This window comes from Cheilinus undulatus, linkage group 10 (genome assembly GCF_018320785.1).
Source record: "Cheilinus undulatus linkage group 10, ASM1832078v1, whole genome shotgun sequence".
NCBI classification, from domain to species: domain Eukaryota; kingdom Metazoa; phylum Chordata; class Actinopteri; order Labriformes; family Labridae; genus Cheilinus; species Cheilinus undulatus.
In genome coordinates, this window is record NC_054874.1 from 10,969,465 (window position 1) to 10,995,051 (window position 25,587).

Sequence of the window (25,587 nt, forward strand, 5' to 3'; positions counted from 1 at the left end):
TGGATCATGATTACATGTCTCAAAATAATATTTAGTTTCCAAAACTCAGCTATCATAGTATGCAGCCCCAGCATTTGCCCTTTTCAACCCTCGGTGGTTAGAAATAACTTTTACATGTGGGCCTGATGTAAAGAGTAATAACATTTAAGAAAAACCTGCTGGGTTTGCGAGAATTCTAAGAATAGTTTTCTTTCATGTAGCTGCAAGGGAATTTTCACAGGTAGATAGTTTTATATATTTGTGCCTGTTTATTTCCCCACCAGTTATTGATGTTGACTTAAGAAATGACTAGAAAAGTCATTTTGTCCCTACTTTGTGTGTGCTTCTTCGGTCACTGCTGACTGTCTGTGCAGTGGCCCTGCTCAGGATTAGGGAATTAGGGGGAATTAGGTGCTACTCTCCCAAAAACCAGAGTGAGGGAGAGAGCGAGAGCGAGAGAGGAAATGAGAATTGGAGGAAAGAGAGAAATGAAGTGAGAGAGAGTATGTAGAAAGAGTATGCAGGATGCACCTTATCTCCCAGGCACACATGGCTGGATTAGTTAGGGCTGTTTAAATGTGTGACTGTGTATGAGAGTGTGTAGACACACACATGTGTGTGTGTGTGTTAATCAGCTTCTCTTTTCATTCAAACGTTCCAGCATGGGAATGAGTGTCCCAGAGCGGCAGTCACTATACGTCCTGGAACTGGACACACATGTGCTCACACCAGACACACGAATGTGAAACTGCATTCTATATAGTCATGATGAATAATGTTTTAGTTTGGGCGTATTCTCCCTCTCATTTCTAATTCCATACTTTATACATAACCCCTCCAACAAGCATGCATGGGTTTTTGAGCCAAAGCTATCATTACTTTTATCAGTAAAACAATCACCAAGCTAATTATTTTGATAATGTTGGTTGTTTTTCTAAATAAATAAATAAGCATCCAAGAATTAAATGTGAGGCAATTGGAAAGGTTTACAGAGTAACTACTAAGGGTGTAATGCTTCGTAGTACAGGTTCGGTTCATCCATAAAATCAGAAAAAGTCTCAGATTTACAATTCTAGATGCCCCTCACGTACAATTATTCAATTTTTTACTAATGTTATTGCAGCGAATAGTATTTTTACATGTTTGAAATATACATTTGAATCAATCAGTCCAAATATCAGCATCTAAGTACAACGTATTTTAATTCTACATATTGTATTAGAAATATGCACAACAACAACTGCAACTGAATTTTTCTATTGGTTGATCTGGATGCATATCTGATGCATATCTGATGCATTTGGTAGCAGGTTTTCAAAATAAAAATTATAGCGTACCATTACATATTTTAAATATGTTAATGTTAAAAGTAGATATGCAGGCGACAGTTGATTGTATGTGTGCACAGATCTCATGCCATCTCCTCAGGTGCCCTAGCCTGGCACCTGAGTCTAAACATCAGGGTCCATCCCTGCTCAGTGCCTTGGGATTTTTTTTGTATCTATCCCCTGGCTTATACTTTTCAATAACCTTTCCTTGAGTTGCTTGGAGTGTTCTTTTGTCTTCATGGTGTAATGGTAGCCAGTGACTGGACCTTTCAGACACAGGCGTCTTTATACTACAATCACTTTTGGCACATTCACTGCAGTCACTAATTGTGAGACTACTGGCACCAGTTGACTGGACCTCTGCTGAATTAAGTCAGTGACTTTAAAGGGGGTGAAAATGTACAAAAATTCCCTTATTTTACCTTATATTTTTTTATTACATTTTAGAGTTGAAAAAACTCCAAAAAGAGTACAATTTTAACATTTTCACTGTGGTGTGTTGTTAAAACTTAACACTACAGGTTTATCAATGCTAAAGAGTGTGAAAATTACTCTCAGTAGTGTTGATCATTTACTCTTCTGTTATAACAAATCACCTCTCAACTGCAAAACCATCAGAGTTAATTCAACCTCCACAGAGTTAGATTGAACAGGGTTGCTGATTTTATATAGTTACCACAGGTCCCAGTTCTCTGAAAGTGTTCAATTTTAACATTTCGGACACATTTAAGTTTATTTTTAATTATTATTAGCATTAGTATTCTTTTCTCTGGGGGTAGTATTGAGTTGTTCATCTAAAAATTTAATAATTCAAAGCAATGCTAAAAATCTCCGGATTGTGATTTGCTTGTTTGATAATTTGCTTTACTAATCGGATGTGTTTTATATCAAACCTTCATGCTGCATGGACAGGGAGTCACTCACTCATTGTACAATTCCTCAAAAGATGCAAAAGTTTTTAACTTGGAAAACTACAACACAATATAAAATGTAAACCATCTGCCCAAGTGCATCATGGGAAAACTCTGCCAACGTATGCAGGTGGTGCTTTGATCAGTTGACTCTCTACAGAGTTGGGTGGAATAACACTATCAAATAAAACCAACACTGAAGGTCATTTCATTCTGGAGTTAGAATTACACTTGTAGAGTTAAAATCAACTTAACACTGAAATATCAACATTCCAGTTTTTACTCTGTGGTTTTGAAAAAATAATTTCACTCCAGGATTGTGAGTAGTGTAGTTCTTTACCTGAAATTGCAAATTGTAAAAAGTTTTTCTTCAAATGAGGTTGATATAATATTTATTTTTGTCTTCTATACAACATCGTTTCACTCTCAAGTATCTCAAGGTAATATATCTTGGATGGTTATAACATGAAAATGAATAGTAAAATCTGCAAAAGTAGCATAGACTGTAAAATGTTTCAGCTGTAAGGAAGTCCTGTCCATGAGGTTTTTGAGGCATGTTTTTAAATTCTAGGGTTGATGCAATAAGCCAAAACTCTGAGATCTTTAAAGTACGATTTCTTAGATTTTGAAAGAGAAAATCAAGGTGCAAAGTGCAAAAAGGGATGAGTGCATTTTTTTGGGGTAAACTGACTCAGGCTGGTTTAAAACTGCAAATTTTTGCTTCCTTAAACTTTGCTGTTGCAAAATTGCATTGTTCTGAAACCTTTCCAACTATTTAGTTGAGTAAAATGTTTTCCTGATCAATAGACGAGATTGCACAAACTTCTAAAATGAGGCTGAAGTTATAATAACTGAATTATACTTTAAAGTTGCCTGAGGGAAAAGCAAATCTCAGCTGTCCTCTCATTAATTGTACTCTCCAGACAACAAAGAAGTGCAGCTGTATTAAACCTGCAGACACTGTGAATATTTGGATAGTGTAGGATGATTCACTGTAGTCAGCAATAATAGTCATCATATAGAAGGTAAAAGCCTGCTCCCTTGGCTCCACCATTATGCCTTTCTGGTCTCTCTGCAGTTCAAATGGGAAGCTTCTATGGCCCGGGATCAATGCGAGTTCCAAGAGCTGACTGGGCTTTCAGTCTGCCTGTAAATGTGGAAAGTCCCTTCTTTTATGTCTATGCAATCGAATTTTTGCCCCCAGCATCTATGCTAAGTAGGTTTCTGGGGGTTTGGGGAATTTTCAGCAGAATGTGCAGAGGAAAGGGCATAATGGAAGTGTAAAGTATTGCTCATCCCAAAACCTGAATTAAAAGACATGTAAAATGCCATCGACGTACTGTTTGTAGGCATAGACAAATTCATTTTTCTGACACTTTTTAATCTTTCAAACACACCATTGGAATTGACTGAGAAAGGTTGTTGTTGTTTTTTTTTGTTTTTTGTTTTTTTTTTACATCTAATAAGTCCTTGCAGTGTCCACTGAGGCTCTGTTTCAGGACTTCTCTTAAGCTCTAAAAGGCCCTAAAACATTGCCATGCTAATGATCCTCATATTGCATTAGCTAGTTCTGGCTAATTCATTTCAGTTTCAATTTCGCCTTTAATTCCCCACAATGATTAAAAACATGATTTTGTCCATAGGTTCTGCTATGCGTGATGGCTAAAGCACACCCTTCTGTCCTTTACAGAACAGCTCTCTATCTAATTTAAGTGAGGAGCAGAGTTAGAAGAGTGAGAGAGCAGCAGAAGATGACAGAGAGGCAGCCACAGGTTCACAAAAACAGTAAACAGTCCTCAGTCACATGGAACTGCTTTGGCTTTAATCCTTACAGCCTTGGTTCCCAACCTGGGGTCCGGGACCCCCTTAAGGGGGCACCAGAGAACTAAGGGGGGGCACGAGGCTCTGTCTGCCCTGAGGTTGTTAAAATTAGATTTGCAATTATTAACAGAAATCATGGTATACCACATAAAAACAATTCATAATGGTTTTTGGGTAAAATAATTTGTGTTTAGGGTTACTTGTTTAACCTGACATCCATCTGGTAAACCTCTCATAGACAGTGTTTGGGAAAGGGCAGAGCCTTTGAGAAAAAACACGGAGGGTGATTAGGTAAACGTTCTGTCTGTCACACCTTTGCGGGCCAATTAGAGCAACAAAACACCTGACGTAGCCGCTACTGAGGAGTAAACTCCATAGAGAACTGCATTACGTGGACCATGGTGACTGTAGACATGTCAGTACACGACTTTTGTCATTTTTAAAAAGAAAAAAACTCACTGCTGTTCTTTGTTCTTCTTTTAATGAAGAAATGTCGTCAAGTTCTGATAAAACTGCCGCTCTAGTAGCATCCACGCAAATGTCTTCCGCCATAATTGCACCAGCCTGTTGTTGCTGCTTGCTTACGTGCCCGAAAGTACAACAGTCATCACTGATTGGTCCTGTCACCTTCTAACCAGGCCCAAACGGTTCAGACAGGAGCTTTGCAAGATGGATTTGCCAGTGAGAAACAGAAACAGGCGTACCCATCTGCTCTGCAAGGTTGACTTTGTTTGGATTTACTCAAAAAAATGATTGAAATTTCTGTTAATTTTAGCAACCGAGTATCACATTTTTTTTTCTTTCTTTCTTGTTGGTCCTGAGGGGGCTCAAGTTTTCTTAGATATAAGTAGGGGAAACTCAAAGGATAAAAGGTTGGGAACCACTGCCTTATTTTGCCACTTTTCTTTTGACACTGTCAACCACTCAGAAAATATGCCATGCTCATGTTTGGTATCATTTTTTCTGCATTACCTTAACTTTATGAGATGAAAACTATAGTTTTTTTTTGTTTAATTTACTTTAGGACCTCCAAAGAACACAAAACCCCAACAATTGAATTTCAAAAAATGTTATTTAAAACAATATAATGTCATTTTTAAAAAAGAAATTACAGAATGCTGAAATTATGAAAAAAAATCCATTCCACTCCTGCACAGTATGGCCCACTGTCCCCTGTATGTTAAATTAACTTTTATATCATATTCAAAAGATCATATTCCCTGTTTTACTTGGCCTGTTGATATAAAAAACAAAACAAAAAGAAAGCTTAAAAATCGCTCTTTTCAAACTAAAAGATTGCAAAGCAAAATGTGGCTTTGTTTTCATGCTATCATGTGACAAAAATAGCAGATGATGAAATGGACCCCTAAGTGGTAAGACGTCAGACGTGGAGCAATGCAAAATAAATTTGTTACAAAGCTGTAACACACATTTATTAAAGCATTTGAAATTCATAAACAAATATACAATTATCATGATCTCAATATCAATCCAAATCATAATGATTATGGCTTCGGCCAAGATCGAGCAGCTGATGGAGACACCTTCTGGCAAAATTTTTTAGATTCAAAATATAAAGTTTCTTATTTTGTTTCCATGGAAAATTTACTTTCTGCAGTAAATCACAGGAAAAAAATTAACATTTACATTAAGTTCATTTTTTTTTCTTTTTTTTTTGGATGCACCTATACATTGTGTATCACCATTTTACTAAAAAAATATTAAGATATGTCTTTTGGTCTATATCACCTGGCTTATTTTCAATGAATCAAACAGCACTGATTTATATTCCTGCCCTTTCTTCTTCATTACCACTACAATTAACGTTCAATTACAGTTTAATTTAAAGTAGTTGTAGTTTATCCTATGCAGCTCAATAGTTTGTTAGGGTTAAAATCATAGACAGTCATATACAAATCTATGAAAACTGAGGTTCTCAATCTGACTTTAGGATATTTAAACAGAGCACCTTAAGGAAAAAGCCATTCAAACAGCCAGGCCTCTACATGAAACCATCTTACAATACACTCACGTCTTAAACAGCTGTGACACTCAAAATATCATGACCTGTTCCATAATAAAAAGCAGGTCTTTTATTATAGTTGGAATCCATCCCATTCTGCTTTTGTTCTGTTTTTGTTCAGAGAAAGTGATTCATGCTGTCATCTCGTCCTCTCATGCAGATTAGTCAGCTTTCTGTGTTGGTTTCTGTTAAGTGCTGTGCTGTCTGACTCAAACTGGATCTTAAAATCCTCCTGGTTATGTAAAAGTTATTAAATAGTTGGCCATAATTTATATTCAGAGTCCTTTTCATCTATATTTGAACATTAATGCTAATTAAGCAGGAATCCTTAGATGTTTCTTATAGGAAAGCATAATGAATGTGGAATGTTATGTTTCAGTTTGCCCCTAGACAGGACTATGCTGATGCTCTTTTATTTCTTTTTTCTGATTCTGATGGCCAATATCGGCACTATATGGACAAAAGTATATGGCCGCCTGACCACTGCATCAACAGACTGTAATAACATTGTATTCCAATACATGCACTTTAATATGCAATGCAGCTATAACAGCCTCCACGCTTTATGGACAACTATCCACAAGATTTTGGAGTGTTTCTGTGGGAATTTGTGCCCCTGGTATGCTGGAGCATTCAGATTGGCCTTCACTGGAGTTAAGAGGCAGAGCCCAAACCTTAAAACAGCCCTGTACCACTACCCCTACTCCACCAAACTTCACAGTTGGCACAGCGCAGTCAGGCAGGTGACATTCTCCTGGCATCTGCAAAACCCAGACTCACCCATCTGACTGCCAAACAGATAAGCATGATTCGTTACTTCACAGAGGGGCTTAGCTAGAGATTTAGGGGCCCCAGAAAGAATATTACCCAGGGGCCCCCTCGACCAGCTAGCCAAGCAACAAATGTTGTGTCATTTTTACAAATATCTGCATTTTAATGTATGTTTGAACCATAACTTCCCCATTTATGAGCAACATTTTTACTGTAGTTTTATCAAATTTAGTTGCATTTTTTCACAGCGCTGGGCTATACACTGGGACATTTTTAAGGGAGGAGCAGAGGCCCCCCAGTATTTTATTTTAGTCTATTTCATACAAATTTAAGGGTGCTGGCCAATGAATTTAGTCGCTTTTGATTCAATAGTGACACAAATTACTAAGAAAAAACTAGAAAAGCACTCGGAGAGAGCAGACCTCCGCCAGTAGCCCTATCTCCTAGTAAAAAATCCTTTAAAAAATTCCTGGATCCAGACGGTGATCCAGATCACTCCTAAAATCTAATCGTTCTTCCTTATGCCATTTCTGACATTCCCTGAAAATGTCATCAAAATCCGTCCATAACTTTTTGAGTTATGTTGCTAATAAACTAACAAACAAACTAACAAAGCCTGCCGATCACATAACCTCCTTGGGGAAGGTAATAAATAAAAAACACACTTCATTGCAGTTTCTTAAGGACCCCTCCCTACCTAGGGCCTGGGTAATCAGTTCCCCCCACCCCCCAGCTATTGGCAGCTACAAAATTTCTTTTAGTTTTAGTCCCATTTTAGTAATTTCTACCTTTTTTAGTTTTAGTTAGTTTAAGTAGACAAAAACTCAAAAACAATTTAATCTAGTTTTAGTCCATAAAAGTCCTCACATTTTAGTCCAAGCATATTTTCTCTCACCTAAATCTAGTACGAAGTCATGGTAGTGTGTTCTATGCACTCTGCCAAACCTGGGGTCCCTGCTTTCTACAGCTGAGCAGCAGAAGAGATACAGATGCATTGTTTTTTGACAGATTTGCAAAAATATCACAGATTTTGAATGTCTGAAGAAAACTACATTACATTTTAGTCTAGTTTTAGTCATCTTGATGAAAACTAAACCTACTTTTTGTCAGTTTTAGTCATAACAGATCTATTTTTGTTGGTCTTAGTCTAGTTTTCATCATGGAAAAAAAGGCTGTCGACAAACATTTTTAGTCACAGTTTTAGTCGACGAACTGACACTGCTCCACAGTCCAGTATCGCTGTACCTCTCCATCCAACACTTGGCATTGGACTTGATGATTCAAGGCTGGCATGCAATCTGCCTGGCCATGGGAACTCATGTTCCCATGGCTGTTCAGAACGACCCATTTAGTGTCACACATGTCTGCAAATGAAGCCTGCATGGCCAAGTTCTTGATTTATTACACCTGTGGAAACGGGTCTGATCAATACTTTACTTGTACTTTTATCCATATAGTGTATGTTTCAGTCATTCAAAATTAAATGGCCCATCTGTTTTATGAAAATCAAGTGGAAACCCTGGGTTTGTAACAAGCAAACCTGCTGCAATAAACTAAAGATTCAATCAGCCTACTTAAGAGGAGTCAGTGAGCCCACATGTAAGCTGAGAGCAACACATGCACAATTAATATTCTTTAACTGATAAGGTTAGACTCTCCATTTAGGTGCAAGTTGTCCATCAATGCCAGTTTTGAAAACCAAACAGTGAAGCATGAATAGTGGATGCTTCACTCTTGAAAAGTTACAGACTAAATGGGGAAGTCTTCCTTTTTATGTAAGCATTTCATCAGAGCTGTTTGAATTGTGAACAATGGTAGCAACATCAGCATCGAGAAGAGGCCACTCCGCACATGGCTGCCATGGCAACCACATCGACATGAAGGTGGAGAGGTTGTTGCTCTAATGGCATTGCCCTCTTACTGTATTGATTTGACACACACACAGGCACACATATGCACACGCTGCTCATATTATTCCCTTTCTCTCCACATTCGCACACGCACACACAAACCCATTCAGACGGCCGACACAGGGCATTATTCCCTCGTTTCATCTCAGCGCTCCGTCCCTCCGGAGAGAACTGCGCACAGCTTTAGATCGAATCATAGGACAGGCTAATTACAGCTGTGCAAACATGCATGTTCTTGGTTCATATGTACAAGCACATTCACGCAGAATACTGAAGATTATACAGAACACACAGAGTATGCATGACCCAGTTTCAGTGAGATTCATCACTGGGTACTCTCTATTTCACTCTCTCCCTCTTGTCTTCTGCCTCTTTAGTTCCTCAATTCCCTCATTTCTCTCTCCCTCTCCACTGCCACTGTGAAACCCTCTCTCCTTTGTAGTCACTGCGGTCGTGACTGTGTAGAATAGATCTAGAGGCAGAGGAGGAATAGATCCGTCTAGTTGAGCCTGTGCATCCTCACCATATGTGTGTTTATGTGTGTGTGCTCAGCCTTTGTGTCAGCAGGAATCAGGCTCTGTCAGGCAAGACATGACTGCAGGTGCCGAGGGACGCTGAGCAATGTGGCTCAGTGGGTCTGTTTTTGTGTGTTTATGTGTGTGTGGTTATTTTAAGGGGTCACAGGGCAGGACTGGACAACTCAACAGACCTACTATTCTTGTTTTGTGGAGAGAGTTGCTGTTTTGTGCAGACACTTTTTCAGTAGAGGGCATTAAAATTTAATTTTATCTGCTTAAAATAGCCTATTTTGCTTTACTAATGGTCTGTTCAATCTGTAGAAGAAAGAAGCAGAAGGAATAATTTAACGTTATCTCTCTGTGTACATGGAAAATGTTTTGCAAGGCTTTTTTAAATACTTTTCTAGAGAATGTTAGGATGGATATACACCATATGGACAAAAAAATTCAGCTGCCTGACCACCAACTGAGGCTGTAATGACATTGTATTCAAATACATGCCCTTTATGCATACATACATGCATTTATGAGGTCAGGCACTGATGTTGGACGAAAAGGCCTGTTTTGCAATCTCTGTTTCAGTTCATCCTTATAAGGTGCTCGATGGGGTTGAGGTCAGGGCTCCGTGTGGGCCGGTCAAAATCTTCCATACCAAACTCATCAAACCATGTCTTTATAGTCCTTGCCTCTTGCACTGTGGCACAGTTATGTTGAAATAGAAAAGGGACTTCCCCAAAATGTTGCCACAAAGTTGGAAGCATAGCATTGTCCAGAATGGCCTGGTATGCTGAAGCATTAAGATAAGCAGCCCCGTATCATTACCCCACCTCCACCAAACTTCACAATTGGCACAATGCAGTCAGGCAGTCAGGCAGATGACGTTCTCCTGGCATCTGCCAAACCCAGACACGCCCATCTGACTGCCAAAGAAGAGAAGCATGATTGGTCAGTCCACAGAACATTTTTCCACTGCTCCACAGTCCAGTGTCAGTGTTTTTTTTTTTTTTTTTTTTTTTTTAACCAGTGGTTTCTTATCTGGTTGGGCGTCAGGACCCACCACTTCCCACTTGTATGAAACTGCTACCCAGACTTTCAAATTTATTTAATGAAGAATGTTGCCGTGTGGACCCTAATTGGAACAGAATACAACTGAAAAAAAGAGGCACAATAACACGAACATATTTGAAAAGCAAGACCCAAGACATCATTGAAATTTGGTGAGATTTTGAGATATTTCCTTACTTTTGGGGAAACTTGCTTTGCTATCAAGGGAAAAAGAGATAAATAAGTCAAAAACTTGAAGACTGAAAACACTCGCCATTGCAGGAAGACCCTCAAATGTGGATGAATGCAGTGTATGTCCACTTAGGACTTCTGTACATCATCCTCTTTTTGCCAATTTTAGTCCTCACATAGATTTGCGACCCAGTAGACATATTTTTGCAACCCACTTTTGGGTCCCAGCCACTGAAAACCACTGTTTTACATCATTATGTCTGACACTTGGCATTGGACTTAACTGTGCTCTGTGATTTTATGTGGTCTCCCACCTTGTAGCTGAGATGCTGTTGTTCCTAAATGCTTCCACTCTCTAATAATATCACTTACAGTTGACTGTGTAATATCCAGCAGGGATGAAATGTCATGAACAGTCACAGTACCAAGCTTGAAGTCACTGAGCTCTTCAGAATGACCCAGTTTGCATCACAGGTCTGACTGAACCATGAATTTAATAATTAACAGGTGTGGCCAAATACTGATCAGTGATCAGTGTATGTCATTATAACTTCTGTTGAATAACAAGAAAGAAATGCACTTCGGATGTATTGATTAAGATACAACCCTAACTCTCTTCAGGGCTTTTATCAAAGAGACAGCGGACTGAAAAGGGCACCTGAAAAGGCCCGTTTGTTCAATCCTTTTTGGGTAGTTGTGACATATAAACTATAATTCTGCTTCTAAATAGAATTTCTCTGTTTTCCAGAACTACGGCTTAGAGACAGAGAACCTCCGGACCTTATCCCACAAGCTCAACGCTTCGGCTAAGAACCTCCAGAACTTCATCCTGGGTCGGCGGAGGGGTGGACACTACGATGGACGAGCATCCCGGAGGTTACCAAATGACTTCCTCACCTCAGTGGTCGATCTGATTGGAGCAGCCAAGAACCTGCTAGCCTGGCTCGATAGGTAAAGTGTTCATCTAAGTTAGTAATATGAGTTTGAGAATTTAATCCAGTAAAACAAATCAGATGAATTCTATGCTGATGTACCACCACAGTATGTTAGAGTTACAATTGCATGATGCCAGTCGGTTTCTGTATGACGCACCAAATCCTTTCTTTTCAAAAACCGATGTAAGACAGACATCATTTCATACTGGCTGATGATGGTGTGTTTTGAACTTAATTTTAATATACTGTGGATTTTTAAAGGTGCAAAATTTGCTTGTTTGCCTTCATCCTGGGGGTCAGATAGATCTGTGATTATATGAAGTATTGGTTGGCATTGGTGACTGAAAGTTTCAATTTGTGGTTGTTGCCATACTTGAAATACTGTCTCATTAGTTTTTGGTCGACGTAAAAACTATGAGGGGAAGTTGAGGTGACTCTTAAGCCTCCCGACAAACAGCTACAGCATACTGGCTTTTGTTATACCAGCCATTCCCAAATTATGCATTATTTGCATCTTTACTAAAACTAAACTGGTAAAGTTATTTAACCCTCTGAGACTGATGTACACGACAAGAGGAGACACAGGTTATTTAAAGTTAAATAACTTCTGAAACATACATCGTAGCCACCTACTTTTTTCCCCTCCTGTAGCCTACTGTTGTGACATTCTAATGGCGCTATCCATACCTTGTAGCCCTTACAGAGGCTTTTCTAGCAAGTCTGGAATGTGGGTGACTCTCCAGGGTATTTAAAGGTTAAATCCACACCAGCAATTCTGATATTGACACCTTGTTTTTAATCAATTTTTAATCTGTTTTCAATAAGTTCTGCCGCCAGCAGCTAATGCTATCCACTACAGTTTTGTTACATGGGCTGTGACAACCAATGTCAGGCTGTTCCGTTGTCACGTCATGCTTTGCCTAACTGCGCTTGTCTCTACTCTCAGATCATGCAGGAGATGACCTGAATAGCTCATAATGGAGATGAAGAGAGTCAGAGAGCCTGTGATGTGGCCCTCTGTGTCACTGCAGACACGAACTGCTCTAAATAATGGCCAATTCATAAAAAAACAATGACTTTTCTGGTAAACAGGATTATTCTTAAGACTTTTTGTCACAAAATAATTATTTCTTTATCTTTTGGTCCCCAAGAGACCAAAGAAAGTCTGAGTCATTATTGTTTATTCTGTGTCTCACGTTCAAATGTCCATTTTGTTTTTTCTTTAGTTGTTTTAGTTCCATAACTTTTTGAAAGTTAAGCCCAGGTTGTTCTGAAAAAAGGCATTTTAAAACTTGACTGTGGACCAAAATCTTGATCTTTTTAAGACAATAAGTCCAGGCAAGACAAAATGGTTAATACCTTAGGGCTCAGAGGGTTAAATAAATCCACCTCCTGCCAAGTGTGTTCATATAAAGACATGAAGTATTCTCAACCAAATGTTTTTTGAACCAGACTGTAAACATGCCTATTTCTGCTGTAAAAATGAACGTTTATATATTCTGTGTTTATGTGACTTCTAGTGCTTCTTCAGACAGCCTCAAGTGGACACTTGAGGAACTACAGTTCTTTTGCCATTTCCAAATTGGCTTCATTTTTTTGACACAGGAGGTTGTTGTTTGGAAAGAACATAAATCCCACAATTCCATCTGTTGATTAAATATTCAGCTTCAACAAGTAGTATGCAAGCTTGGCTTGGCACAAACACTGCGCTAGGACAGCCAGCGCTTTCCTCCCTCTAACGGTCTTTGTGCTAAATTAACTGTCTGATGGACATGAGGTTGGAATTTATCTTTGATCTCCTTAATCACACAGGGGCCCATAGTAGCCAACTGTTCTGAACATTCATAATGTCGGAGTGTGTTGTGTGCTGTTATGGTGAGGTTTGATCAGCTGATGGAGCCATATGCAGCTGAGAACAAATATTAATAAAGTAATGTTGAGCTTCATTAGATCCCTGAGTTTCACAGCCTTCTGGCCATGATACTACAGTAAATATTGTTGTTTGTCTTTATCACCTGCTCCTGGCTCTGTGAGGAGCACACAACAGATTTTATTACTCCTTTTCTCTGCCCTATTGCAGCTTTTATATATCACTGTTTGCAAATAAATGAAGTAAAAGCACAAACATTACATCCTCTCCACAAAATGAAGCAAACAATTTGACAATGTTGTGAAAATATGATTTAGCCAAATTAATTTACACACAGTTTCAGCCTTAAGGAAAACTCTATTCAGTTTGCAGTTCCTCAAAGACAGGAGCATTTCATAAAAGAATGAAATTAAAAGTTTGAATGAGATTGTGTCCAGTACATTTGTCCAAGTTTCAGCAAATGTTCAGCATGTTTGAGGTCTTGGATTTGTTTGTCAGGCTGTGAACTCTTTGTTTTTCTTTTCTCTTCTACTTCAGGTCTCCGTTTGCCAGTGTGACAGAGTATTCATTACTGAAGAACAACATTGTGCAGCTCTGCCTAGAATTAACAACCATTGTACAACAGGTAGATACACACTCTAACGCATTAACCAATATTCACCTATTCCAATACACCAGTTTAATAAAGCTATGATCCCCAACATGGGGTCCAGGTAACCCTTGGTGGGGCGAAAAGCTTTCAGGAGATGGTGGCACCCTGTCTGCTCTGATGTTGTCCATATGAGATGAACATGCATTTTTTGAAAATCATGATTTGAAACATGATATAGAGCAGCGTCTTAGGGTCACCCTAAAAGACAAAAAGAGAAAGATAATCCATTAATTTCTGAGCGACAAAAGTGGACTGATTTTTTCTTTGATTATAAAGTCTAAATTTACAAGGAGGAAACTCAGAATGTCAGACTTCAAAAAGTCGTAAATATACGAGAAAAAACTCAAATATCATAGTTTATGGAGTCTCATATTTTGACACAAAAATCTAAAATAAATTTAGATTTTAAATTAATAAATTTTGAACATTGTAAAATCAAAATTTTACAAGTCACAAAAGTAACCAAATTGATAAAAGTTGGATTTCCAACTTTTTAACTTTAATCTCAAAAATTCAAAGTGTTGGTTCACGTACATTTAAGACTTTTTAAGTAAAAAAAAAAAAATCTTTTTTTTTTTCAAAATGTATGACATTTTTTGCTTTAGAATTTTTTTTACATTTTTTTCTTGAAAATAAAAGATATTTTTATATTTCGTGTAACCCTAATATACCATCATAATAATGGATTGTTTGACATGGATATTTTTTTCAAGAACCAGTGTACAAGTTGGGGGAGGCTTTGGAAAAAAGGTTGGTAACCGTTGTAATAAAGGACATACTTTACAACTTAAGGCTAAACTGAGGTGAATTTTAAATATCAGTAAACTGTACATTGACAGGCCACTTTGATAGTTTACTCATTCAACTACTCATTTACACAAACATCTAATCAGCAAATCTCATGGCTGCAATCAATGCATTTAGGCATGTCGGCATGGTCAAAACAGTATACTAGAGTTCAAACCGAGCATCAGAATAGAGAAGTAATGATGTTGCTAAGCATATGAATTCATATCCAGTTTAAAGCAGATTATACCTGTGTTAAATTGACTGTACTACAGTTAAGAAAACACCCACAGTCAAATTAGCACACTATTAATTGAAGACGGCATCACAGCAGTAGTTGTTAAATAGTCTGATGTGGGTTATAGAATGTGGCTAAAGTTAGCAGTGCTAGCACCATGGTCTTCAATCCTCTTTGCAGGTTAAAATCCACATTCTTGTGCTGAATATCACTACCCAATGCAAACGTTTTCTGCAAGTCTAATCTGATACCGCCTATATGGAACTTAAGCAGTAGTTGTTAAATGATATCATGTTGGTTATAGAATGTGGCTAAAGTTAGCAGTGCTAGCATCACTGGACTGCAGTCCTCTTTACAAATTAAAATTCTTGTGCTGAATATCACTACCCAATACAACAGTTTTCTGCAAGTCTAATCTGACACAGCCTACATGGAACTTTATCCCCATTTTCTGGATCAAAATAGTGCAAAACCATGCTGTTTCGACAAGAAGCTATCAGTGCTATTAGTTCACCGTTGTTACATCGATTAAAGAACATAGTGGTAAGGCAGTAGCCATTAAGCACAATTTCAAGGACTGTTGTGTACAGTTTAGATAAAGCATTTAATCAGGAGTTTGAGCCTGAAATGATAGAACACGATTAATAATTAGTTTAACCCATTAGTAATTCTGGTGCCAATCACAGAGACTTTAACTATTTAGCTGGCTAATTGTGCTCATTCAATGAAAAGGGAGATTGAAGCAGCTTTGGGTGTGATATGGTTGTGAGTGCCAAACAAGCTGGTCTGAAATTTCAGAAACTGCTGGTCGTTTCTAGAGAATGGCTCAAAATAGAGGAAATATCAAGTGGCAGGGCTAAAATGCCTTGTTCTTGGTAGAGGAAAATGGCTATACAGGTTTGAGCAGATATATGGCAACAATAGCGCATTCATTACAAATGAGCAATGCGGAAGAGCATCTCTGAATGCTGAACAACACTAACCTAGAAGTGAATGAGCAACAATTGTGTAAACGCACCATCCACTATTTCAACAGCAAACTACGGCAGTCTAATGAATCTGGAGTTCTGTTGCAACATTTAAATGTTTGGGTCAGACTTTGGCCGAAACAACATGAAACCTGCCAGACCACTGTGTACGTGCCCAGGTTAAAATCCACCTGTGACTCCTGTCCCACCTGTTAACTCCCCAATCTCCTATCCCTACTTCTGCCTTTGTCCACTGTCCTGTTCTATAAGTAAAGGAATAAAAGGGACAGAAGATAACCTTGAACAGATACTCGGTTTGAGCTTCAGCACATCGTTTTGACCATGTCTACATGTCTAAATACACTGGTTGCTTCCATGTGATAAACTGATTAGATTTTCACAATCAGCAGTTAAACAGGTGTACCTAATGAAGTGGATGTAGCGTGTGGAACCTACATGCTCTCGTCAATATCTCATGTCTATAGATTTGGATATGAGTGGAACATGTGTCCACTGCCACAGGCTGTTTGCAGCATGGCTGCTGGGACCAGCAGCTCTCAGTAACACCCTCAGGGAAAGCACTCATTGACTCATCCTGTTTTTAACTTATGGGCACTGATGGAGAATGAACTAGGGGTCTTTTTGTCTCTTCATTTCCTGCCCTCTGTCTGCTCCCCTCTGGCTCTTTCTCTCACGTTGATTCACCGCACTTACACACACAAATATACTTAGAAAAATAAAACCGTGCCTACATGCATACACACTCTGATATTGTAGAAATCTCATTGTTTGGACGGAAACTATGTCTGCTCTCCTGGACTCCATCCATGCCCTCCCTCTAAGAGCCTGCTTAGAGAGTATCAGAGTGGGTTTGTATGTGTGCCCAGAGTGAGTCCTGGAGCCGCGTAGATAACACCCATCCCCTATTGCAAGGGCCAAAAGAGAGGGAGGAGAAAGGGGCCACGGTAGGGCCACAATGGGCCAAATGAACATGTGGTTGCCAGGGTGCAGCAAGACAGACAAAGGTGGCAGCAAAACCCGCAATAATGCATCAAACAGATGAATTAGCTGCTTCCATGCACATCTGGTGGATTCAGTGGGCTGCTTTCCCAGAAATAGATTAACTATCAGCTATCGTTAAATAACAATCTGTCATGTTCAAATAATGTAGTTTCTAAATCCTGCCGAGGCTTGTGGAGCTCAAGGCAGCAGAATACATCCAGAGCTGGTCATTCCAGTGTTTTAGTTTGCTTATATTATAATGTACAGTGCATTATGGGAAAGTTTTAAATTAAAATGCTGACTGTTGATGTTCCACCTTGAAGAGGAAGTAGTTTTTTTTCTGTTTCTGTTGGCCTCGAATGTCTCTTATTACCCTCTCCCTCTGAGGGAGATATCTGAGTCCCAGTATTCACATGGATCCTCTAACCATCTCATGTTTTATTCTCCTTTCTATCTTCTCTTATTACAGGACTGCACTGTATATGAGACAGAGAATAAGATTCTTCATGTGGTAAGTTTCTTTCAAATGTACAGGCATCAATAATGTCCTTGTTGGTAAATTCCACAGCTCGTTTTCGAAGTGTTGAAATCTCCCCCTATGAAATGGCCCTGATATGTCATCACTAGTCATGGATGGAACAGACATGAACAAACACAATGACGTAACTGTTCATGTGAAATTTTAAATTCATTGAAGGAATAGCCCCTTGAGATGAATCATCTCATTTTCGAGGGGGTCCCAAACAGAGATACAGGCAAGACAGGAGCATTGCAAGACAACCAGTACAATACAAACATTACAAAACATTAAGAGAAACACTACACAACAGGGACATACAGGAAAAGCCCAGCCTAACCACTCCTTCACCCACCATCCCACCTAAGGATAAAGGTACATATAAAGTACTTCCTGATTTGAAGAGTGAAACAGTTGATGGAGCAATAGAGTTGATATGACACTTTAACTCTTTATGACCTAATATAGAAGGCAAAAATGAAAATAAAATGAAATTGTGCTCAATTTGCAAAAGGACAGAATGTTTATTATAAATACAGTAGTGCAATCAAATCTGTAAACTGTGCCAGATTTTTTTGAGCATACACATGTTTGCAGAAGACCATGTTGAAACAACAAGTGCGACCTTTGACCTGCAAGAAAACAACGTGATAGGTTCATGCAGACAAAACATCTTCATATGGCATCATGTACATGTAAAGTAGGAAGTGCTGTGAAAGGTGGTCCAGATTATATTATATTGTTTTTGATGTGTGCACTTTTTACTATATTTCTGCAAAAGATGTAAGAATATTTAAGGAAGGAAACAGTACGCTGGGACACACTGAATGTGTGATATGTCAGTGTTACCCCTCCGGTTTTATATGCAAAAAATAATAATAAATAAATAAATAAATACTGCTCAATCTCATTTGGTTACATTTCTAAATGTGGTTAAAGATAGATATGCTATGGGAGCGCCTGTGCTCCTGCAGGTTTTTAAAGGGCCAAAGATAGCTGTGAATCAAGCCACGTAGGTTAATACATTTGTCGACCTCCTCAAGTGGTGTACCATCAAGATAGGTAATACGCCACTTATCTGAGTGTGAGATCTTAAAACTTGTGTCAAATAACATATTATAGGACTTTCTCTTGTTCAGTGGTAATTTGTTAGAAGAGACCCCTTTTTGCACACTGGCAAAGTTGGTTTGTAAGGTTGTCTGAATTTGAGCAATGTCAGACCTGGAAGTGTAAATAACTGTATCGTCAGCATATAGTTGGATTTGAGAAACGGGATAGGTTTGTGGCAAATCATTTATAAAAAAGACCAAGTGAAGAGCCTTGTGGCATGCCTTTTCAATGAGCAAAAACTCTGAAACTATGAATTATACCAGAGGAGAGCACTCTCATGATAGTCCAATGTCGTGAAGTTTGTCCAACAGAAGATAGTGATCAACCATGTCAAAAGCCTTGGTAAGGGCTATGAATATGGCACAAGTTGGCTTATTACCCACGCCCATGAAATCGGCAGGGGGTTATGTAAAGGGTTCCATATCTTTGTTTGTTTGTTTGTATGTGTACAAGATAACTTGAGGATGGAGAGTTGGTTCTTCACCAAACTTTCAGGGAATATTGGGATAGTGACAGGGAAGAATCGATTCAATTTTGGTGATGATCCATGCACCCGTTCAGTTTTTGTCGGACTTCGAAATTTTGAACACCATAGTAATCAATGGGAGCGTAAGTTCCTCGGTGGTGCTGCTTAGGCGTGGGTCTGCCGCCTCAGACGGCCATTCTAGTTGTTGTATGAGGTAGGTGTGATATCGTTGGTAAGTTTTGAGAGAGCTGTGGTTGCAGAAAAAATTGGGCCTGAAACCTGATTGATGTGTACATAGGATATTGAAATCATTACTATCCCCAGAAAGCTGATTAAAGACTATTTTCTATACTTTGGCTACACAATTAATTGGAGATAGGTCTATAGTTATTAATGTCATGTGGATCAACACCCTTATGCAAGGGGGTGACCCTTGTGCATTTCCAACTTAGGAGCACTTCACCTGTATTTAAAGAAATATCAAATAGATCTGGCAGTGGATATGGCAGAGCATTAGATGTGCTTTTTAGAAAGTTAATCTCCAGACCATCAGGGCCAGTGCCCCTGCTAGAACCAAGTCTATCTATCGCTTCGTTTCCATTACCCTTAGAAATGCACAAAATCTTAATAGTGCAATAAAAAACGGGCAATGGAAACACCTGGATTTTGAAAAACCTCTCAAATATCACTAAAAAGTTTTTATGCTCTCATGAGGAGGTTTTTCAGAAACACGTCACAGGATGTATCGTAGGATGTCACATGACCAGTTCCCCCGGAGACAACATGGCATGGTATGGGTGGACAGAAGAGGAGACAAGACTTTTCTTAACACCATACTTACACCTTTATATGTGGCTTTTGCCACAGACTTTGCCTCTGAGCTATCACCTGTTGTCTTTGTCTTTTGTTCAAAATTATCAAGGCAACTGCCGTTGTAGATCTAATTATAACTGTACCAATACGCTCAAAGTTTTGAGCATCCAGCTTCCTTGCAGCAGAGTCTCTTGAGACGAGATTTTATGAGAATTGCGAGGCTCATGCTCAGAACACCCTTCAATGGAAACACATTCAAAGCGCAGTTGTACTTAGTCGAAATGTAAGAAATATCATTTTTAATTTGCAAAAAAGTGTAGTGGAAACGCAGCTATAGATAGGATTGTTTAGTCTGAGATTGTAATTGGGAGGGGGGAAAGAATTAGCACTAACATTTCTACAATGACTGTTTAAAAAAAAAATGCTTGTTTGACAAATAAAGCACGACAAAGCAGAGACAGAAGATTGAGTCCTTGATTGATTGATTCCTAGCCTGCGCTCTTCAATTCCTGCCCCCATTTGACTTTTGTGCATCATCAGGATCATGTGACTGCAAACAACCTCATGCTATAGGGCTTTGATATCTCATTTTTAATGTCCCTGTACCACATGTTTCAAACAACATCTAAAGAATCTTTAAGTATGTTTTTATGCGTTTATCAGAGTATGGTGTGTGAGAATTAGTGACCCTAAAGTGTTCAGACTACAGTCCAAGCCTGCCTAAGGCCTTTTACGAGCGCTGTATGTGTGTGTTTATGTTTGCGTGTGTGCACGTGTGTCTGTCTGTGTACGTGCCTGCATGCATGACAGGAAACTGTCCGTGTCCACGTGTGAAACCAAATGAGCAGCGAGTGTCTGATCCAGCCTGACAGTTGGATTTGGGACACTTCCTGCTACCATTCAAGGTCAGGAGGAGGGAACCAAATGAAACATTGGTGGGGGGGGAGTTCATAGAAAACTATCTCACGATTATATGCCAAGTGACAAGTCCAATGTCACTTCTTTCTCAGAATGCCTGTGTGATTTAACATGTGCATTTATTCAGAAACAAGCAGAATTGCTGGTCTCAGCGGTGATATCCCCCCCTTGTAAAATGTACTCCCCCCTTGGTCTGTAGTTTGTTGAACCATGACTGTCATTTTCCTCAGTTGTTAAAGGCCTGTTAATGACACATCCAAATACTTAAAATGGCTCTGCGCATGTGTGCACATGCATACATGAACGCACACACAAAACCCTGGGTGCCAGACGAGTGCTACACATGACTAAGTCTGTAACATGTGGGAGGTTTATGTGTGAGACAGCGAGAAGAGAGCAACTGAGGAGGAGGGGATGTGTGATTATGCTGCCGAGCTGATCCTTGTTTACTTTGTGTTTTAGAAATAAATAAAGCGGAGATGAAGTGACACGGATATTAAAACTACACAGCACACAGTGGTGCATATCCACTCCCAACATCAGGTGTACACACACACTGTGGAACATAGCTGATGTTCACAGTTACAGTCAGGCCTTTATCACTGACGTTTTCTCGCAGCATGGTATTTTCTTTTATAAGAGAGGAAGTGGGCAATCTCACTGCTAACACACTAAAATCTTATTAATACTCGACCATCATAATTGTAAATTTAAACAGTTTTTAATCTGATTGTACATGGACTAACATACAAAAAAATTACACTTAAATGGAGATCATGTAAAATCACCACCAGGGGGCTCCCAATCAAAACATTAACAAAAGATAACCAACTAGAAAAGCACTCGGAGAGTGCAGACCTCCAACATTAGCCCTATCTCCCTATAGTAAAGAATCCTTTAAAAAATTCCTGGATCCAGACGGTGCTCCGGCTCACTCCCAAAATCTAATCAGTTCTTCCTTATGCCATTTCTGACATTTCCTGAAAATTTCATCAAAATCCGTCCATAACTTTTATGTTGCTAACAAACTAACTAACTAACAAACTAACAAACCCTGCCGATCACATAACCTCCTTGGCAGAGGTAATATGCCCAGTTCAGACCAAAGATTCATGACAAGATAAGTTGAAACTTGCAACTGCTTGCAATGTTCCACTCTGCAACGCTCTAAAAACCTCCCAGTTCACACTGCTGCAACTGAAAGAGACGATGCATCGTTTCCGTGGCAACGACTCTCACAGTCACTCACTTTAAAGAGATTTTATTTTGAAGTCAATTCACATTAAATCTGCCCCTACAAGAGGGATAGTATATGCTTTGCTAGATCAGTCTTGCTATAATGAAGATATCCGCTGAGAACAAAAAAAGATTCCACAGACAGATTAAGCTCATACAGCCTTTCATTTATCCTGGATTATCTCAGAAAGCGCAGCGCAGCCAGTCCATGCGCAGCTGGAAAAAAGAGTCTTTCCAAATGATATAATCTATTTAACTTTTTTTTTGGAAACTTTATTTTCTTGGAAATGGTCACATCGATCCTTTTTTTTGTTTGTTTTCACACAAAAACTTCAGTGCGTCAGCTGCGCATTTAAGCCTGATGTGCAGCTGACATAGGAGACAGGAGTTTGGCATGCTGTGGTATCCGTGTTAAATCTTTATAAAGATAGTTGTTGGCCTTACTATTTCCAAGAAGCTGATGTGAAATGTGAAAAATTGACATAGTGTAGGATCTCCTTTACTTTATTTATTATGGGATAATATATGAGAAATTCAAGGCTGTAGGAGCTACATTTGTCGGTGAAAAGATTATTCTCAGCTGATATCTATGTTAGAACAAGACTGATCTAACAAAACATTTTAGGGTTTATATGTGCTGTGAAATTTTGCTGCTGTGCTGCGATGGGGATGACAGTGATAATCAGAGGATCGATGAGAAAAAAAAAAGATTATTAAAATTAATGGCATGACTATCTGACGTAACTGGTGTTTATTTTTTCAAACGAGATTTTCTTCCCTTCCCTTTCACATTTATCTGCTTGCAGCGTTCTAAAAACCCGCTGTCTGCGACTTGACATGCTGAATTGCTGCTTCATTCCAGCTGCGTCAGCTCGGTTCAGACTGCTGCTACTCTCGCCAACAGCGTTCTAAAATGCAAATCCTTGGTCTGAACTGAGCTATAAAGACTTGCTGCTTGTTTTGAACAAGAAGTACTCTGCACTAACCTGACATGCCGGATGGATTTGTTCCACACATCCATCTGGAAAACCTCCCATAGACGGTGTTTGGGAAAGGGCAGAGCTTTTCCGCAAAGACAAGAACTCACTCTGTTCTTTGATCTTTTTTACAGAGAAATGTCAAGTTCTGATAAAACTGACGCTATAGCGGCACCTACACTAATCTCTTCTGTCATAATTGAACCGGCCTGCTTGCTTACATCACGACTCCGCCACGCCCGAAAGTACTGCCTCTTACTCCTGACTGGTCCTGTCACTTTCTAACAGGGCCCAATCTGTTCACCTTGGAGCTTTGCAAGATGGATTCGCCAGTGAGAAACACGGAACCGAGTGAATCGATCTGCTTTGGGAGGTTAACTCTGCACTGAATTAGGTTTATTTACTACACTAACAACCACCTTTTTTATTTCCTGGATAAATTTAATGCAGCGAGGGAGAAAAGCTGTTTAAAGTGGCCATTTTGGTCTGCACTGCATGCTCTTTACAAAGCATTAGGAGCAGCATCAGACAACATTTAACATTCCTGAATCTGTCAGATTCATAACGACAGAAATATTTGTCCTAACATAGAAAATTTTACTTTGTGTGTCAGTGTCGTTCGCATTACATTTTCTCTTTAAGTATAAGGGGAGTGTTAACGGGACACCAGAGCTCTCTTTGCAGACTTCCTGAGGGACTATTTGGACCAGTGAAGGGGGGTTCCTTGTACTCAAGTGATGTCCCGGCTCTTGCTGAACCTCACTTTACATAGTGAGGGCCAATGAACCCCCATGTACTGGAGTTGGATCTAGTATGGAGAGAGGATGAATCTGTTGAAGGTGGCTTTGCTGTTTTGGTTGCAGTGACAGCTAAGGGCCATGTGATAGGTTATGTAACTTATCAGCAGCGCATAGGGGCATAATTTGGATTAGGGGTCTCTTCACTGAGCACTTATCCTTTTATTAGGGCACAAATATTTTGCATTTATTTCAGGCTGCATTGATGCATTGCTTATATATTGTATTATTTTGATATCTAAGAATAATGCTCTGAAAACCTCTGTATTTTTAAGGAACATTGTTAATGTTTTAATTTAAATACAGGGGTTACATTGGTATTTTTCATGTGGTAGGGTTGGTAGTTTCACATTAAATTTTTTGGCTCCAGGTGGATCCAGACAGACATACAGTAGTGTATCTAGCATACAGTCTGCACAGACACTTTAATGTTCAGGTCAGCTCTGCCTTTGCTACTGTAGTGGGGTAGTTGTACGTTTGTCAGCTTCTGCTCAATAATGCAAAAACTCACTGCTACTCTGCTCTCCTCCAGACTCGGGCCTGCAGCAATCAGATGGACGGGAAAAGTGTGTGTTTGCGTGTGTGTTTTGTGTGCTCTGTGTGAGATAAGATATGAGCATGTGTGAGTCTGTGTGTCTGATGGAGCGTGAAGTGTGTATTAGTATGTGTGTGTTTTTATGTGCATGCATGCATAAGGATGAGGGGAATTACATAAGCCTGTCCTAGTTGTGTGTTTTTCCCTTTCCCTCGTTGTCTCCCCTTTCCTCTCGGACTCCCCCTCCCACCTCCCTGCTGCCCCACTCCCCTCTCTGTCCTTCTGTGCTTCAGGTTTGCTTCATATCAGTGTATGCTCAAGCATGTGGAGATGCTGCTTTAAGCACTTATGTGTGTTAGCATGATAATGTGTGCATGAAAAGGTGCAAACTGATGAGGAAGTAAGAGCGGGAAGAGTATGTACCCAGAGTTTAATCCATTTGGCAGCGCAGTATGTCTGGCTTTCTGTTTCACTGCTCTTAAATCTCACGCCAGCTAACCACATAAGTTAACTAATCTGCGCTTGGATTCTCCAGAGGCGCGTCACATCAAGGCAGGGTGTGCCACAGCTGGAGGAGTTGCATAGCTGGCCTCTTGTCTCTGGGGCTGTGATAATCCCAGGTCAGGCTGTTAGCCAATGATCAAAGAGCGATACAAGCAGAGCACAAACTGTCACTCATGGTTTCCAATATGGGACCTCACATGCTATTTTTAGCTCTATACCCTGCCTTTACTTTATCTACATTCCCTTTCTTGTGCTTGAAACTTCTAATTTGGGAATGACAAGAGCTTTCCTGGGTATCCAAATGAATGGATAAGAAATTGACAGGATTGTATAAATCAATTAGGAAGTGTAATGCTCAAATACACTCAAAAAAATCTCTTGTTCGCTTAATGTGATTGTATCATGGAAAGTAGTTCCACCTCCTAAGTTAAAGGTGTGTTTTCAGCAAAAAGGAACTGTGATAAATCAATGTCCAAAAAGTACCCAACATAACTGTTTTATGTTGGGCCAACTTTTAAGGAATATGTTGGCCAGATGTAAAAAAAAAAAAAAATGTGTTGGGCATCTGCCTGTTAGTCTGTCTGCCTAAATATAATCCAAATGATTGTGGTACAAAAAAAATCGCTCCCCTCCATGGTATTATAGTTAACTAAAACTAACTAAATAACTAAAACTAAAATGTAAAAATCATTTTAGTTAACTGTAACTAAATGAAAATCAAGCTTTACAAATAAAATGGAAACTAAAACAGTATGGTGTACTTACA

The 25,587-nt window shown here is 39.2% G+C and overlaps 1 protein-coding gene across 3 annotated transcripts in view; it reads left to right on the forward strand.

The window, feature by feature from the left end:
- The window catches only part of si:ch211-26b3.4 (connector enhancer of kinase suppressor of ras 2), a 112,497-nt gene that overhangs the window by 24,908 nt on the left and 62,002 nt on the right, over window positions 1-25,587 (forward strand). For all 3 annotated transcript variants that reach the window (XM_041796866.1, XM_041796867.1, XM_041796868.1), the window contains exons 3-5: window positions 11,246-11,448; window positions 13,840-13,927; window positions 17,418-17,459. In XM_041796866.1, coding sequence (XP_041652800.1) covers window positions 11,246-11,448; window positions 13,840-13,927; window positions 17,418-17,459 — 333 coding nt within the window. The remainder of the gene's footprint in view (window positions 1-11,245; window positions 11,449-13,839; window positions 13,928-17,417; window positions 17,460-25,587) is intronic.